The sequence below is a fragment of the Microcaecilia unicolor genome, chromosome 11, assembly GCF_901765095.1.
Source record: "Microcaecilia unicolor chromosome 11, aMicUni1.1, whole genome shotgun sequence".
In the NCBI taxonomy this organism is placed as follows: domain Eukaryota; kingdom Metazoa; phylum Chordata; class Amphibia; order Gymnophiona; family Siphonopidae; genus Microcaecilia; species Microcaecilia unicolor.
This window is the reverse complement of record NC_044041.1, coordinates 74,445,254-74,462,280: the sequence shown is the minus strand read 5'-3', so window position 1 is coordinate 74,462,280 and position 17,027 is coordinate 74,445,254. Positions and strand designations below refer to the sequence as shown.

Below are 17,027 nucleotides of genomic sequence, written 5' to 3'. Positions count from 1 at the left end.
TAAAGCAAATGGCAGTGAAGTAAATAGCTGCTATGAGATCTGAGTATAAATATTCAGCAATTAGTTAATGGCTGTAATTGGGTGAGGACTGTTGTGGTAAGTTGAGGTGTTAGGGAGGTTATTTAAGAAGTGTCACTATAGGGGTGGGTGGGTAGAGGGGTAGGGTGTGAGAGTCTAACCTTAGAGCAGGAGGGCAGAGTGGATTGCTGCCTATCTCCAGGAGGGAAGATCCTCTTGTTTGTTCAAAGGTTAATTTGCTTTCTCCCAACAGAATGACTGGTTCCACCCACTAAGTTTCAAAGTATTAGTTGGGGGAAGGGAGGAATTAGCTATTTTTTGATGGACAAGAGAGGAATCTGATGGTAAATACGATTATCAATATTGTGCTGAGAACAGCAGATATCACTGCAAATTGGCAAGTGGCAAGCTTAAGCAGGAGGGCAGAGTGGATTGCCGCTTTTATGAAAAGTTTCACCTCAGGCAGTTAATATCACTTATCACCATTCTAACCATGCAGGCAACTGAAAGACCTTCACCTAGCTACTGATTTCAGAACTATTTCTCCCTGCAGTAGGTTTTGGCCCCTCTCTCTTTTCATGCATTCTGGTTACTAACGTCAAATCTTTTAGTCATAGAAACTGCCACCAGAAAGGGAAAAGGTCTGACAACAAGCATAACAAACAGGTTTGGCACAAAGTGACGAAAATGTGTCCTGTCCATTAATGGTTTAACAATAGCCCACACTCCAGCGATTTTGTTATGATGACCTGGAGGAAACCGTGGCATCCTGATTTCCAGGATGGAGCCAGGAGAGGGGAAGGATTAAGGAGAGTAATATAAACACTCAATTACAGGGAATAAATGCTGTTTGTCCCTGTTGACCCCACCCTATATATTACCCTCTGCAGTCAGTGATAAGCAGCTGCATAGTCTTACACATCCCCATTGTAGACGCCTCAGAGCACACATATTCACACCTCATAATGGATAAGAATAGCTATGCCATGGCAAAATTTGGGCTGGAGTCAAAAGACATTTTAAACTCCAACCAGAAAGGCTGCGGCTTTTACCTGAAATATTTCTTTGTCTTTACCTCACTCATTCAGTTTCTGATCATCCTGGGCTTGGTGCTCTTCATGGTGTATGGGAATGCTCACGGTGCCACCGAGTCACGGCTACAGCTAATGGAGCAGAGGATCAGCGAGTGCCATTCCACCACCCTCCAGCTGAAAGCCCAGAACTTCAACCTGTCTGGGCAGTTGAAGAACATGACTGGTGAGAAGAATCGGTACATGGTTCTGTACCACAGCACCAAAACCCAGCAGGAGATTAACAATAGCAGCCTCCTGCACTGTCGCCTGAAATTAGTGAGTCTCTTCTTGGCTTGTCTTTTGTTCCCTTCCCATTTCTTTTTCATTCTTTTGATGGCTATATCAAGTGACTCTTTGCACAACTTTTGCTGCCAGGTATTAAGTTAAAACATCAACTGATCTGATGCTTGTGTCACACTGTCTTTGAGACTCTTACAGGAAGAAGAGTGGCCTATGAGAAAGACATGGAGAAATAAAATTTGAATTTTCTTTCCATTTTGACTTTGCTATGATTTGTTATCCTTTAGGATCAATAATCTATTGTAGTGAGTTTGACTCACCTTGAACTATTAAAGATGCAATGGGACTCATTTTCATAGCACAAAGTTCCATAGGTTAACTTTGTAAGTCTAAGTGCTTTGAAAATACACCTCCACATATAAAGAGAGAGAATGAGAGAGTGAGAGAAGCAAGGGACACTGCGGGATGCTTTTATAGGTATAAAAGGATGCAAGTGCCTTTTTATTTGTGGTAACAGTTCTTAGAAAAGCCTCATCAATGGAAGAGGTACATACAGGGATCCAAAGAGGAGCACATGGCCTTTTGACTAAAAGCCGGTAGTGAGAGATCAACAAATTGATATTTCTTTCCTGTGGTGGTTACACAGTAAAAAAAAAGAAAAAAAACAAATCCTTGACTATTCTGTCCTGTAACTTTGTTGTACTTTAATTGTTTGATATACAGGGATAGAAAAATACCTCACCATTTCTTCTGTTGGAATAGCAATATTAATATGAACTGGCACAAAAATACCAGGGGCATATGATCAGATAAGTACATTCCCTTGGCCCATGTGGACCGCTGTATGCAGTCTATGTTTTTCTCAGTGTGGGATTTTGTTGGCGTTTGGCTTTTCTCCATTGGCAGTCAATTGCCGTGTTCATACTTGACTGCATTTTAGTGACTTTTATTAATACTTACCTATTGATGGTGAATTATCTGTGTCTCTTTTTGGACTGTATGCTGGTCATTTATTTTCTATTAACTCAGATTGAAGTATTTAGACTCCTGAGGCAGGCGCGTATAGCGCCGAAACACAGAACTGATTTGAGTCTTTTTTTTTTTTATATATATTTGTGTTGAGTTGATTTGCAATTAATAACTATCCCTGTGTTTGAACTTCTTTGGTTGCCCCTCCCCCTTGTTGTTTTTTGGTTCTTATCAAATTACTCCTTCATTATAAAATGTTAAATAGACTCTATATGCACCACAATAGGTGAGCAAGATTCGAAGGGATATCTCAGGAAATTAAATTTATTGTTGGTTGGACTGTTGTGTATAGCAAAGTTCTTGAAAAACTTGTGCATCAATCATTCCTTAGAAGTAAGGAGTTATGTTTATTAGACTTAGAAAATGATGTGGAATATGAGTGGAATGAATATTGTTAATTTGTAAGGAAAGAGTATCTGATATCAAAACAGCGTATTCTGTTTCAGTGGATACAGACAGCACCACCTACACTGATGCTATAGAGAAATCAAATGCATCAGTTATTGCAAATGGAAAGAATATTGATTAAAAAAAGGAGAAGAAGAAAATCAATAGATTCATACGAATACAGACACCTTTTCTAAATTCATTAACATCGAGAATGAGAACCTTAATGTTAAATATATTACACATATGATATATTATTTCTAAGGTGGAACAGAAGCTTTTTCCTCTTTTGACCAGTAATGAATAGACCTTAGCACTTCAATGTCAAATTCAGTCATACATGAGAGGGGAGGAGAAGTGGGGAGAGGATAGCACCAGAATAAAGATACAATTTGTTGGGGGGGATGGGGATTTATATTTAGACAGAATCTGATTATTCTACATTATATAGAGTTGTTTATTTTGAAAATCTTTAATAAAGATTATCTTTTCTATAAAATTACTCCTTACATTGGGGGATCTGTAAATTACAGAGCCAGGCTGAGCCAGTCAGCTCAAGACATGTAAGTCCTATCGTTATTTCATACATAAATCAGAAATTAAGTCTATAGAATATAAGGGACGGATCCCAGACTGGCTTAGTCTGGCCCCAGTGACCTGGAGTTATCTGGTGACCTTACAAAAACAGCCTTCCTGTCAAGGTTAACTGGAGCCTACCTTCAAGAAACCCCCTTCTTAGCACTTTCTATTTCCATGTGATTTAAATGGTGTTTTTTTTTTTTTGGGGGGGGGGGGGGGGGAGGGGTTTCACTTCTCATCTTCCTGTTCTGTCTTGACAGATGCAGGCTGAACGTTTTGTGGTGCAGTGCCAAGCAGTCATCATTGAACTCAAGAACTGCCACAGAGAGATCAGCACTGTAAACAGCACCTGTTATTGTAAGTAAGGCTTATCTGTGAGGAAGGGGAAGGCATGCAGCCAAGTGAAACAAATTCCAGGGCATTCCTGGACTTTCTGATACTGGCACCTGTGGCATTCTAGTCTCTGCAGCCCTGGTTTCAAATTGAAGAAGAAAGACATCAATTCACACCATGCATTGGAATATAAGCTTCAAAACTAGGATTGGCTAAAGGTCTCCACTCAGAAAGTGGTCCCACTCTAGTTAATGTAATGATGAAAAGAATCTGTTTCATTGTGTGTGATCTCTTGGTGGGTATAGAAATGAAGATGACAAGTGTCATGTAGGGATTTTTCTTCCCAAATTTAGAACTGTCTGCAGTTTAGCAAAGTCTTATGAAAAAGCTCAGTTTAGATCAAGACTGATAGAAGTCTCTATTGATTCCTGGCTCAGTAAACTGCCCAGTTCTATCACTGCTCTGCTTTATGGAAGACTTTAAAAATGATTTAGTTTAACTCATTTTTGTGGATCTCCTTTCAGTATGTCCAAGATGTCTACAATATATTTCTAGTGAACAGTCACACCTCTCCCTTTTGCATTATAGGGACATGAGCGTCCACTAATTCTAGAGCACAAAAGGTGGAAAGTTTCAGTTATTTGGTGTCATTCTGCTGCTCATGTGGAGTAGGCTAGTGGTTAGAGCATTGGTGCTATGCAATGCTGCTGTGTTTTGTAGCCCACCAACAACTTTACAGTTTAAGGCAGATAAAAATAACAATGAGCTAGATACAATATATCCAGGAAATACAATAAATTTAAGTAACAAATTTACCAGAAATCAATATTCTCTAGGGCCGTTCATTTAACACGATTAATCGCGATAAGCTTTTTTAACTCGCATAAATCATTTTAACTTGATTCATTGCATCATGCTGCTCTGTCCTGAAAGGAGGAAGAAAAATGGCAGAAAGTTGCATGTGAAAGATGTTATAGGGGAAGAAGTGAAGAAGAGAGGAGGAGAGAAAAGAAATAGTGAGGATAGAGGAGGCCCTGAAAATAGAGGAACAGAACCAGAGACAGGGAATAAGGTGATTAGAAAAATTCAATCACCAGACAACAAAGGTAAGCAAAAAGATTTTATTTTCAGTTTAGTAACTGAAGTACAATATGTCAGTTTTGAGAATTTACATCTGCAGTCTATATTTTCCACTTATACAGGTGAAAATGCGAGGGGGTGACATTATGCGAACAACCACGCAGTTAAGCATTTTAATCGCAATTAATCATGCAGTTAAAACTTTTAATCCAAATTAGGTGGTATAACTATCTAAAGTTATTACCATCTATCTCTAAAGCTTTCAATAATTTTCTAAACAAAAAGTATTGTTGACAGTGTCGTAAAAATGACAGTAAAAAATTCCACAATTTTGCCATTTTGATAACAGATAGAACAAGACAAAAATTTGACTGATTTTAGTTTACTAACAGATGGAAATTGCAAAAGGCATTGATTTCTTGTAATTAAAGTGTGCAGTAAAGAAATCAATTTGATCATGTAAAGCGGAACATTACAAGATTTTAAACACAGTCACACATACTTTAAAATGTATGTGTTTCATTAGAGGCAGCCAATGTAACAATTGATAATAGTTTTTGACTGAATCATACTGTTTCAGACCAAAACTTAATCTAATGGCCATATTTTGCATGGTTTGAATCTGATCAAAGCAAGATTACAATAAACGAATCTAGATAGGATGAGGGATTGAACTAGAATTCTAAATGATTCTAATGAAAAATGTGTCTTCACTGATCTTAATTTCCTTAATATAACAAATGATTTTATTTTGTTTTATTTCTATTGATAACCTTTAAGAGTGGACTAACACGGCTACCTCACCTCTCTACTTAAGAATAGAATAAACTTGCCGTTCCATAGCTAACAAACTGTCTAGTTCAACACCCAATATCTTAGACAGCAAATCAATGGCAAAGTTATTCTCTTCAAGAACAAGGGAAGGAGTGTATCTAGGATCCTCACTTCTACGGATCCAAAGAAACTTACCACCTGATATTCAAAAGTATTTAACAGGCTAGGAACGGCACTTGGCCACTTAAATACACTCAAGCTGGCTATCCACCGAAATTCAGCAGGACATAACTGGCTATCTCCTGCTGAATATCCCGGTCAGTGGATAGCCTGGTCGTTGGCTACATTGTGTGACATAGAGGCATATTTTCAAAGCACTTTGGGAGGCTAAGTTCCATAGGTTTCTATGGAACTTTGGGAGGCTAAGTGCTTTGAAAATGAGCCTCATAGCCAGTTACCACTGATTTTCACCAGCTGACTGATTAAGTTTAGTGGCCAGATAGACCCACGTAAATAGCAGGTCTTTTTTGGCCGCTAGAACCTAGCTGGTCAGCCAATGAATATCGGCTTAACCAGCTATGTTTGCGGCACCAAAAACAACTCCGGAAATTCAATGCTGGTGGCTAGATACAGCCTCTCCATTGAATTTCTGGGTTTGCTGGAGACAATAGGAGTTAGCCCATCTAGCTCCCGCTGTCTCAATATTGGGGCCTTAGCTCTACTAACTTCTTACATGAGTGAATATGAAGTAAAGTATTTTCCCAGGTTAAAGAGCACGGTAAGAATACTGTTATGCCATCTGCATATATAAAATGCATAAAATTAGCTTTATCTAATGGTATCCCTAATGATCTCATGAGGAAAGTAAGGGGGTCTTTTACTAAAGCTTAGCTCAAGTTATCTGCAGCAGGGCCCATAGGAATAAAATGGGCTCTGCTGCAGATAACTCGAGCTAAGCTTTAGTTAAAGACCCCCTAAAGAATACAGGAGAAAGTGGGGTGCCAGGTTCAAATCTTACTGCTGCTGCTCCTCGTGATCTTGGGCAAGTCACTTAACCCTCCATTGCCTCAGGTACAAACAGATTGTAAGCCCTTCAAGTAGAGGAAAATACAAACTGTACCTGAATGTAACTTGCTTTGAACTATCACTGAAAAGGTGTGAGCTGAAATCCAAATAAATTAATTTATGTGAACAAATCTAGAAACTATTAGGTCATTCTTAGTCTTGTACTAGTCCTATACCAGGGGCATAATGTGTGATAAAATGTCTTTTTATTGTGGCACTTTTTAGCATAATGATAGTCACACAGTCTCTGCCAACATTATATTATGTTACATAAGGTTCTTACATGCCACAACTACCCAGTAGGGTTCAGTGTGGCTCAGAAAAAAAGAGGAACAGGCAGACCCTGCGAACTGACAAAACGAGTTCAAAATAAAGAATGATCCCCTTTACCAATTCTGACTTAAAACAAGCCTCAGTTACTTAAAACAAGCCTCAGTTACCCTAAACCTCCACTACCCAAGCAACAAAGGACTCAAATATAAATCCACCTATGTATCTAGCTTTTCCTACTTAAGCGCACAACTATGGAACGCACTGCCAAAAATAGTAAAAACTATGCCAGACCACCTTAATTTCCAGAAATCACTAAAAATGGGCCTGTTTAAAAGAGCATACCCACCAACCCAACATAAAAATACATGGACTCCTGCGACACAATGCAAGCAAAGAACGTAAAGGACATTATCTGACTCTTCCTCCGCCCCCCCCCCCTCTCTAAGTTCCCCCAACTACACCTACCTTACATGTAACTTATCTACCACAACATCACCTTGTATTCATTCGTACCATGTATTTGTTCAGACCAGAATCGGCTAACGCTGTAACGGCAATATGTAAGCTGCATTGAGCCTGCAAAAAGGTGGGAAAATGTGGGATACAAATGCAACAAACAAACAAATAAATAAATAAAAAAAATTTTAAAAGAAAAGTTTTTAGGGATTTCCTAAAAACAGTATAATTTTGAATTCTTCTTAGATAAAACGAATAGAATTCCAGATAGCGGGCACTGGATAGAGAAGACTAGCCGAAAAAATGGTTGTATGCTTTAAAACACTCGGACAGGGATAGTGCAGTTGACAATTATTGCGAAGATCCCTGTTCCTATTGGTCATCTGACCCAAATTTAACAAATATGCTGGAATCTTGTTCTCCTGTTCCCATGTTTAGAGCTAGTGTTATACAAGCACTGAATAATGGGAAAACTTTCCTAGCCATTAACAGTGGTAAAAGCAGGGTTCAATATTAGAAGTATAAATTTGCAAATGGCAGAAAATAATTAGGTCTGCCTACAAGAGAACGCCCTCATTGCTTCTTAAAACAGACAATTCCTGTATTAGGTATCTAACATTTAAATATCACATAATTTAGAATAATATATAACTCATAGCATATCAAATACTATGACATAACAAAAAAAATACACAACACAATATCTGATACATCACACCAAACAGAAAATATACGTTAGAACAGTGTTTCCCAAGTCCAGCTCTGGAGTACCTCTCTTGCCAGTCAGGTTTTCAGGATATCCACAATGAATATGCATGAGCTTGATTTGCATACACTGTATATTCATTGTGGATATCCTGAAAACCTGACTGGCAAGGGGGTTCTCCAGGACAATGTTGGGAAACACTGAGTTAGAGCAGAACGCACATGCTCAACACAATTACATAAACCAGGGATGTCAAACGTACAAACCATCTCCTGAATATCTTGGACTTTTTGGCAAACAAGCAACCCATGAAAGCACATAAGCACCGCCACGCTGGGAAAAGACCAAAGGTCCATCAAGCCCAGCAGTCCGTCTCTGACAGCGGCCAATCCAGGCCCCAAGAACCTGGCAAAAACCCAAAATTTAATAACGATCAATGGACTTTTCTTTAAGGAATCTATCCAGACCCCCTTTAAACTCAGCAAGGCCAGCTGCTGTCACTACCTTCTCCGGCAATGAGTTCCAGAGTCTAACTACGCGCTGAGTAAAGAAAAACTTTCTACGATTTGTTTTAAACCTACCATATTCTAATTTCATCTTGTGTCCCCTGGTTCTATTATTGTTAGAAAGGGTAAACAAATGCTTCACAATAGTCCGCTCTACCCCACTCATTATTTTGTACACCTCTATCATATCACCCCTCAGCCGCCTTTTCTCCAGGCTAAAGAGTCCTAGCCGTCTTAACCTCTCCTCATAGGGTAGTCATCCCATCCCTTTTATCATTTTCGTCGTCCTTCTCTGCACCTTCTCCAATTCCTTTATATCTTTTTTGAGATGAGGCGACCAGAATTGAACACAATACTCCAGGTGCGGTCGCACCATGGAGCGATATAACGGCATTATAACATCCTCATGTTTGTTTTCCATCCCTTTTCTAATAATACTCAACATTCTGTTTGCCTTCTTAGCCGCCGCAGCACATTGAGCGGAAGATTTCAACGTCCTATCCATGATGACTCCCAGATCCCTTTCTTGTCAACTTGTCAACGTTGAACTTCATCTGCCATTTGGACGCCCAATCCCCCAGTCTCGCGAGGTCTTCTTGTAATCTTTCACACTCCTCCCGCGACAAGACGACCCTGGATAACTTTGTGTCATCTGCGAATTTAATTACCTCACTAGTTATTCCCCTCTCAAGGTCATTTATAAATATGTTAAAAAGCAGCGGTCCCAGCACAGACCCCTGAGGGACCCCACTAACTACCCTTCTCCATCGAGAATACTGACCATTCAACCCTACTCTCTGCTTCCTATCCCTTAACCAGCTCTTAATCCACAATAATACACTGCCTCCGATCCCATGACTCTCCAGTTTCCTTTGGAGTCTTTCATGAGGCACTTTGTCAAACGCCTTCTGAAAATCCAGATATACAATATCAACCGGCTCCCCTTTGTCCACATGTTTGTTCACCCCCTCGAAAAAAATGCAGTAGATTTGTCAGGCAAGACTTCCCTTCACTAAATCCGTGCTGACTTTGTCTCAGTAGCCCATGCTTTTGTATGTGCTCTGTAATTTTATTCTTAATAATAGCCTCCACCATTTTTCCCAGCACCGACGTCAGACTCACCGGTCTATAATTTCCCAGATCTCCTCTGGAACCCTTTTTAAAAATTGGCGTTTCATTGGCCACCCTCCAATCTTCTGGTACCACACCTGTTTTTAGGGATAAATTGCATATTACTAACAGTAGCTCCACAAGTTCATTTTTCAGCTATATTAATACTCTGGGATGTATACCATCTGGTCCCGGTGATTTACTACTTACATCCTCCAAGTTTACAGAGAAATCATTTAGTCTTTCTGACTCGTCCACTTCAAATACCTTTTCCGGCTCCGGTATCCCTCCCAAATCCTCCTCGGTGAAGACCGAAGCAAAGAATTCATTCAATTTCTCCGCTGCGGCTTTGTCTTCCCTGATCGCCCCTTTAACACCACCGTCGGCCAGCGGCCCTACTTATTCTTTAGCTGGCTTCCTGCTTTTAATATACCTAAAAAAAATTTTGCTATGTGTTTTCACTTCTAACGCTAACTTTTTTTCAAAGTCCTTCTTAGCCCTCCTTATCTCCTTTTTGCATTTGGCTTGACATTCCTTATGTTTTATCTTATTGTCTTCAGTCGGTTCCCTTCTCCATTTTCTGAAGGATTGTCTTTTTGGCTTTAATAGCTTCCTTTACCTTACCGTTTAACCACGCCGGCTATTACGTTAGTGAGGATACGTGAGCCCTTGGGCCGCTGCCGAGGAGCAGCAGTGGCAAGAGAATCACCCCCAAAACAAGAGACAAGGCAGAACACAGACAGTCTGATACAACCAGGACTGAAGCAGCCGGACTGAAGCTGCAGCTGAAGTAGAGCAAGCTGGAACAGGCAGGGCAGAACACAGTAGAGGCTTCCAGGAAACCACAGAGTCTTAGGCGGGCAGCAAGCTGTAGAAATAAACCAGGAAACATGCCGAGTCTTGGGCAGGCAGCGAGCAGGAGAAGTAAACCAGGAAACACACCGAGTCTGGGGCAGGCAGCGAGCCGGAGAAGTAATCAGGATACCAGCAGAAGTCATGGCAGGCAGTGAGCAGAGAATAGTTAGGATACCTGCAGAAGTCAGGGCAGGCAGAGAGTAGTCAGGATACCAGCAGAAGTCAGGGCAGGCAGTGAGCAGAGAGTAGTCAGGATACCAGCAGAAGTCAGGGCAGGCAGCGAGCAGAGAAGTAAACCAGGGAAACAAGCAGGGCCAGTCCACCACAGGATAAGGAGATCAGGAAACACTGCAATAACTCTCACCAACGAGAAGCTCATCAGATGACCTCTGTTGCCAAGGCAAAGTAGAAAGTATCCAGGTGGTTCATAAAGGCAACCGACAAGGGAGTTCACCAGGTAAGGGTGCTGCTAAGTTCCAAAAGTCCCAAGCCGGTCTGGAAGGCTGGAAGATCCGGACCAGCATGACTTCTGGAACAGGGGAAGCAACAACCAGACAGCCCGCTGCAGCCACCAGGTCTAACCACCAGGTGGCGAAATGAATGAGCGCATGAGACACTTTCTCTCAGTTCCACTCCCACCTTTATTTCATGGCCTTATTGACCAAATAAGCAAAAGTTCTTACTGAAAAACAAGAATTATCTACATCTGATCATAAACAACTCTCCCATGATGCTTCATCATGTTGAGAAAGTATCTGTCGAAGGAATTACTAACAAACCACTACCCCACCAAGGTATTTCAGGGTAGGCTAAAACAATGACCAATGGCAGAGTGCTAGACCCTATCCCCAAGTGGTCATGCCCATAAATTTCCTACTAATTTAAATTCTTTGACCTTTTTCATCAAATCCAGAAAATAATTATCCAACGCAATATACAGTGCATCTACTGCTTAGAAAGTAGCCTCTATTTATGAATATAGATTCACATAGATTAATATTAAATACATCCAGCTTCTTAACATAGTTTTGCTTTTTATCTGCAGTGGATATATTTAAGATTGAGAAAAAAAAGACTGACCTGCAGCAGGAGTTCTACACCTTCCGTGATCATTGTGCCAAGAATATGTCCGACCTGGAGCTGAAGATGCAGATAGCTGATTCAGAGCGAGGGAATTATCGCCTGCAGATGATTGACTTGCGGAAAGAGAAGAATGACCTGAAAAATCAGTTGGAAAAATTCCAGGAGAGCTGCACTACCATAGAGAAGAACTTCAAGGAGATGCTTCAAAACCTCCACCAGACCATCACTAGCATTGTGGAGAGGGCTCTGCCCTCAGACACTTTCTCCATGGGCTTAAGCCCACTCACAGAAAACCAGATCACCCAACTCAAGCAAAGATGCTCTGCATTGTCTGACCAGGTCCTATACCAGGTTGACATGCAAGTGAAGAATATTAGAGACCAGATCACCTCCACACTGAATGAAAATAGCCGTTTGCAAGCCATAAAGATTCGGAGCGAGGAGAAGCTGAGGGAGTGTGAGGAGGCCAAAACTTCTACAGGTCAGAAGCATGAGAGGGCACTGGAAGCCCTTCAGGCCAGGTGGGATGAGGATGTGAGGAAGGCCATTGACAACGAGCAGAAACTGAAGGAAGATAAAATGAAACTGGTGCAGCAGCTGGAAGAGAAAAACCAGAAACTGACTACTGTCAACGTGCAATTGGAGCAGTGCCAAAAATGGGTATGTATTCCAGGCATTGAGATTCAGAGCAAAGGCTCAAGAGGTTAGTACTCTGCAGTAGTGAGATCCACTCATACTTGCTTTGTCAGCCCAAGGCCCTGATGAGCAAGTCAACAAAATCTTGTTGAGTTTGAAGTACTTCTTTAGAGAGAGTTGCACTCTGCTTTCTCATTTACAAACCCCTGCAGTACTTGGCCTGTTTGTGGGAGGAAAATGGGGTTACTTACCTGTAACAGAGGTTCTCCACAGACAGCAGGATAAATCAGCCACACATATTGGTGATGTCATTCTGACGGCATCTAACTGGACACGCTCGCCCAGGAGAGTCTAGAAATCTGATCTTGTAAACCATTATTAAGATGGACTTGGGAAAAGTCACTGCTTATTTCTAAGATAAGCAACATAAAATCTATTTTACTGTTCTGGGATCTTGCTAGGTACTTGTGACCAATCCAGGTACTTGTGACCTGGATTGGCCACTGTTGGAAACAGGATACATCCCAATATGGCAATGCTTATGTTCTGGGCTCTGAGAACGAAGGCCTAGTTAGGCACTGTCAGTATGATATCACTCATGGGTGTGGCTGATTATATCCTACTTGTCCATGAAAAAAGTAAGAGAATGCTTGTATTGCTGCATTGGAAAAGGAAGAAGAGGGTCTTGCAGGAAAAATAGAAAACGTGATCTCATGTTGGCCATCACAGGGTAAACTTGCTGCTGTCCCTCAGCTGGGGGAAATGTACTTACTATACCCAGCTCCACTCTGTCATTAGCAATTAGCTTATCAGGAAGCTCAACTTCCTGAAAGCTGATTATCTAGATTTCATGTCTCTTTTGTAACCATTTCAGTAAAATGTACCCTACAGTTCAATTAGAAAACAAACTGAAATGACTCCCCTGCAGGGGTGTAGCCAGACTTTGAGGTGGAAGGGGGCCAGAGCCCAAAGCGAGAGGGCACATTTTGGTCCGCCTCTCCACCACCGCCCTCTACCCACCTACCGCTGCTGCTGCTACACATACCTTGGCTGGCGGGGATCCCCAACCCCCCACCAGCTGAAGCACCGCCACTGCTGCCGCCGCACATGCCTTGGCTGGTGAGGGTCCCCAAGCCCCGCCAGCTGAAGCGCGTTTTCCAGCGCTGGTCTCCGGTGCTGCCGCATTTCCTGCCCTGCTCTCTTCCCCTTATGTCATGTCCGGCATGCTCGTTTTAATGAAATTGAGCATGTGTGTATGCTCAGTTTCACTAAAATGCACTTGCCGGATGTGAGGGGAAGAGAGAGCAGGGCAGGAAATGCAGTGGCACCAGAGACCAGCACTGGAATAAAACGCTTCAGCTGGCGGGGCTTGGGGACCCCTGCCAGCCAAACCAGGAGCACAGATCCAGTTTTTGGGGGCCCAGGCCCCCTTGGCCCCCTGTAGCTATGCCACTGCTCCCTCCCTCTCCCCCCGCAATTACACAAGAACTGAAGGATCATGACCCCTTACAAATCACTGACACATATAACCCAGACCCCTCATTTGTAGAACTATTTCATATCTTAGCCTACTTTCCAGGGTGGGGTTATATATGTGTGTCCTGATAGGGGGAAGTAGGCTACAATAATGTTGACAGTTGCAGGGTGTTGTGCTGACAGCTATGGGAGATGTGAATATTATCTATCATTCACAGGGTAATCCATTAAACCCCATGCAGAGGAACCCCCTGATACCCCAAAAACCTGGAGGTAAGTCTCTGTCTACCTGTCTGTAAATGACACTCTCCCAGGCTTTGAGGGTCACCAACAAGTTAAGATTTCAGGATCTCAAAAGGCATAAGGGGTTTGTATCACCTCAATTTATGTAAATCTCTCTCATGCCTATTCAGTAGGGAGATCCTTAAAACCTGATTTCTTAGCAGCCCTTGAGGAGTGAGAGTGAAGACCCAGGCTCTATGAAAACATTACACTACACTGTGGGGGCGAGGGGAGTGTCTCTGGACTTGTTTTGCAGAGTCAGATTAGGAGAAGGGCTACAGGATTGAAGGCTCTGAACTTTAGCTTGGTGGTGTGGGCGAAAGCTCCTCTCACTAGAGAGGGACTGAAGGACCCAAATATCTCCTTGTGAGCAGTGAAGTGGGAAGGCGAATAAATACTTTTTTTTTCAGAAGAAGGGATGCAGTATTGACTGCAACGTCAGCTTTTTTTGGGGGTGGGGGTGGGGGATGGCTTCTCTCATTGGACGTGAAATGCTGAACCTAAACACCAGCTTGTGGGAGCAAAGTGGGGAAGTGAAGAGAGTCTTCTAATTCTCTGTTTTACTCTGATTCCTTTAGGTAATTTTGAGCAATTAAGCCAAGCTATTCTGAATTTTGGAAAACAAAACAATAAGTGATGTTAGAACTGGGAATCCCTCCAGTGCAACAAATGTAAGGACCAGATGAGCCGGAAATTTCTGATTTATGTCACTGAAAGATTCATCACCATTTCTCTTGATCTTTAAAAAGCAGAGTTGAAGACCCGCCTTTTCTCATGGCACAGTCAGGGTGTAAGATATGCCAATAGCAGCTTCATTTAGCACTAGATTAATTTTCCGATTCCTTCAATTTTCCATTACACCTGACAGTCGAGTCTCTATCCCACCAGAGAACCTGTTTCTTAATTTGTGGTGGCTTGCTTTACCTTAGACCTCCCCCAGAATCTGGCCCTTTAAAACTCCAGTATCTAAATTCCTTGGGCACACTGCCAAAAGGGACTGGGACAGGGTGGCTGGATTTCAGGCCAGCTGTATCTTTGGATCACATAATGAGATCCATAAGAAATCCAGGGGTCCCAGCGTACAGGTACTAGAGTGGAAACTAAATGAAACAAAACAACAGACTACAGTTGCATTACCACATGGGAAAGCAGATTTAAAAAAACCCCCAAAACTCAAGAGAGGCAGTGTGTTAATATTCTTCTCTCCCCTCAATTCCAGGATCTAATCATCATCAGACCAGCCCAAAACTGGAAGAATGAAGCTACACAAACAAATGTTTAACTTGAAAAGAGAAGAAAGAGGAGAGACATAGACTCTGCCTTTTATCGTAGTCATGACCAAAAGCAAAGAGCCTGATGATCACGATTAGAGACGCAGCCCTGTCGTAGTTGGATATGTGATTTCACTGTACTGTCAGAGTAGCCTGCAATGTCTAAGAAATTCCTCTCTCTGATGAGCCTCTGATTGGTGTAATATAGATTACTAACATTCCAAGTGCTATACTAGCAGCCCACCAAGGTCTCCCAAACTTCTCTCACAGTGCAGGTAGAACATAACAGGTATAAAGCAAACTGGTCCACAGGAGTCAGCTTTCCAGAAGGATTCAGGGCCCGAAGCTCAAAGCAAACCAGGCTTACAACATTTCATTTAGACTAGTTTTAGCCAGTCTAAATTAAATAGTTTTTTTTTTTTTTGCTGCTAATGCACAGAGGCTTCAGCCACTGCCTTACCATGCACAGAAACAGTGCCCAAAAGTCTTATGCAATGCTCAGAACAGCAGTGCACAGAAACTCCCTGCCCTAATGACTAAAACTTACCCACAGCTCCTGAACTATCAGTAGGTTTTAGTTGTTAGGGCAGGGTGAATTTTACAGCTGCGCTTGCCTCCTAACTTCTCCTCAGGTGGCAGCAATAGATTTTTTTTCTCTCCCCCACACACTTATCCGTCACTTCCTACTTCTAGCCACCACCAAAATGTTTTCTTGCTCCCCATCTCCCTTCACTGGACATGTGCACAAAAGTTGCATCTACTGCACTGCTTCTGTGGACATGCACCAGGAAGTTCTGAGTCCTTTACTGACCAATGCTCAACAGTAACAGCATGCATATAATTTGCATGTTGTTAGTGTTGAGCATTGGTCACAAAAATAATAAAATAAAATTGGTCCGCCACTCATTTTATTCCGGTGTTATGGAGAACAACGCCAGAGTTCTGTGCATCTCCCCCTCAGAATGCTAAACTTGACATAAACTACCCCCCCCCCCCCCGTGGACATGGCGAAGGAGTTTGCTTGATATTGGGGGCACTCAAACACCTGCCGGCACCTATAGATAATCTCAGGCAAGCAGGGGCCAGGCCTACAGAATAAAACAGGAGTCAAGGCAAATCTCTGCACTCAGGTGTATTCCATGCAAATCCTTCACAACCTCTCCTGCGCTTACCTGAAAAATACAGATGTACTTATCTTTCATCTTTATAATGTTTGCATTTTTATTGAATAAATAACCTACAGTGTAAAAGAAACCTTGTGTCTCTTACTAGACGCTAAAGATTAAAGTAGGGTGGTGTAACACTAGGGGGCGCTGTGCTTATGACAACACAAAAGCCACCAGACACAATATGCGGTATATCGCTTTTATTGGTGATACATATGTGAACACATACACCAAGATACTTACAGCACCCGCAATTCAGTCAGCATCTGAGAAGACCACCAGGGAAGCACTAGCTCTTCCTCAGAGATTGCAGGGACATCACTGAACAAGGCGTCCCTTACGTTCAGGCAAGCTTCTAAAGAAGGTCCGTGCTCCACCCTCTTTTATAGTGTGAAACAGAGGTGCCTTTCCCAGACTTGCACAAGCTGGCATCCCTTAAACAACCAGCCTGTTTCCCATAACAGAGAATAACTCTCCCAGACCTGCACAGATTGAAGGTGCCTTTCCCAGAGGTGCTGGCATCCCTTAAACAACTAGCCTGTTTCCCTGTTTCCCATAACAGAGAATATCAACACATAATTACAGCCAAAACATTCCACTCATTCCATCCCCAGCTGACCTTCAATCCC

General features: G+C 42.2%; 1 protein-coding gene across 1 annotated transcript; it reads left to right on the top strand.

Annotated features, from left to right (window-relative positions):
• The first annotated feature begins 888 nt into the window (after window positions 1–888).
• Window positions 889–15,727, top strand: PLVAP (plasmalemma vesicle associated protein). The gene is made up of 6 exons (XM_030217817.1): window positions 889–1,367; window positions 3,587–3,683; window positions 11,530–12,227; window positions 13,898–13,952; window positions 14,540–14,632; window positions 15,181–15,727. Exons 1-5 carry the CDS (start codon window positions 984–986, stop codon window positions 14,596–14,598), a joined length of 1,293 nt encoding a protein of 430 aa, XP_030073677.1. The 5' UTR covers window positions 889–983; the 3' UTR covers window positions 14,599–14,632; window positions 15,181–15,727.
• Window positions 15,728–17,027: the final 1,300 nt, after the last annotated feature.

Excerpts from the sequence above, each read along its gene's own strand:
- PLVAP (XM_030217817.1), top strand. The coding sequence starts at position 984 with ATGGATAAGAATAGCTATGCCATGGCAAAATTTGGGCTGGAGTCAAAA. Across the intron at positions 3,684-11,529 it reads TGTAAACAGCACCTGTTATT|TGGATATATTTAAGATTGAG; the intron begins GTAAGTAAGGCT and ends TTTTATCTGCAG. Across the intron at positions 12,228-13,897 it reads TGGAGCAGTGCCAAAAATGG|GGTAATCCATTAAACCCCAT; the intron begins GTATGTATTCCA and ends TATCATTCACAG.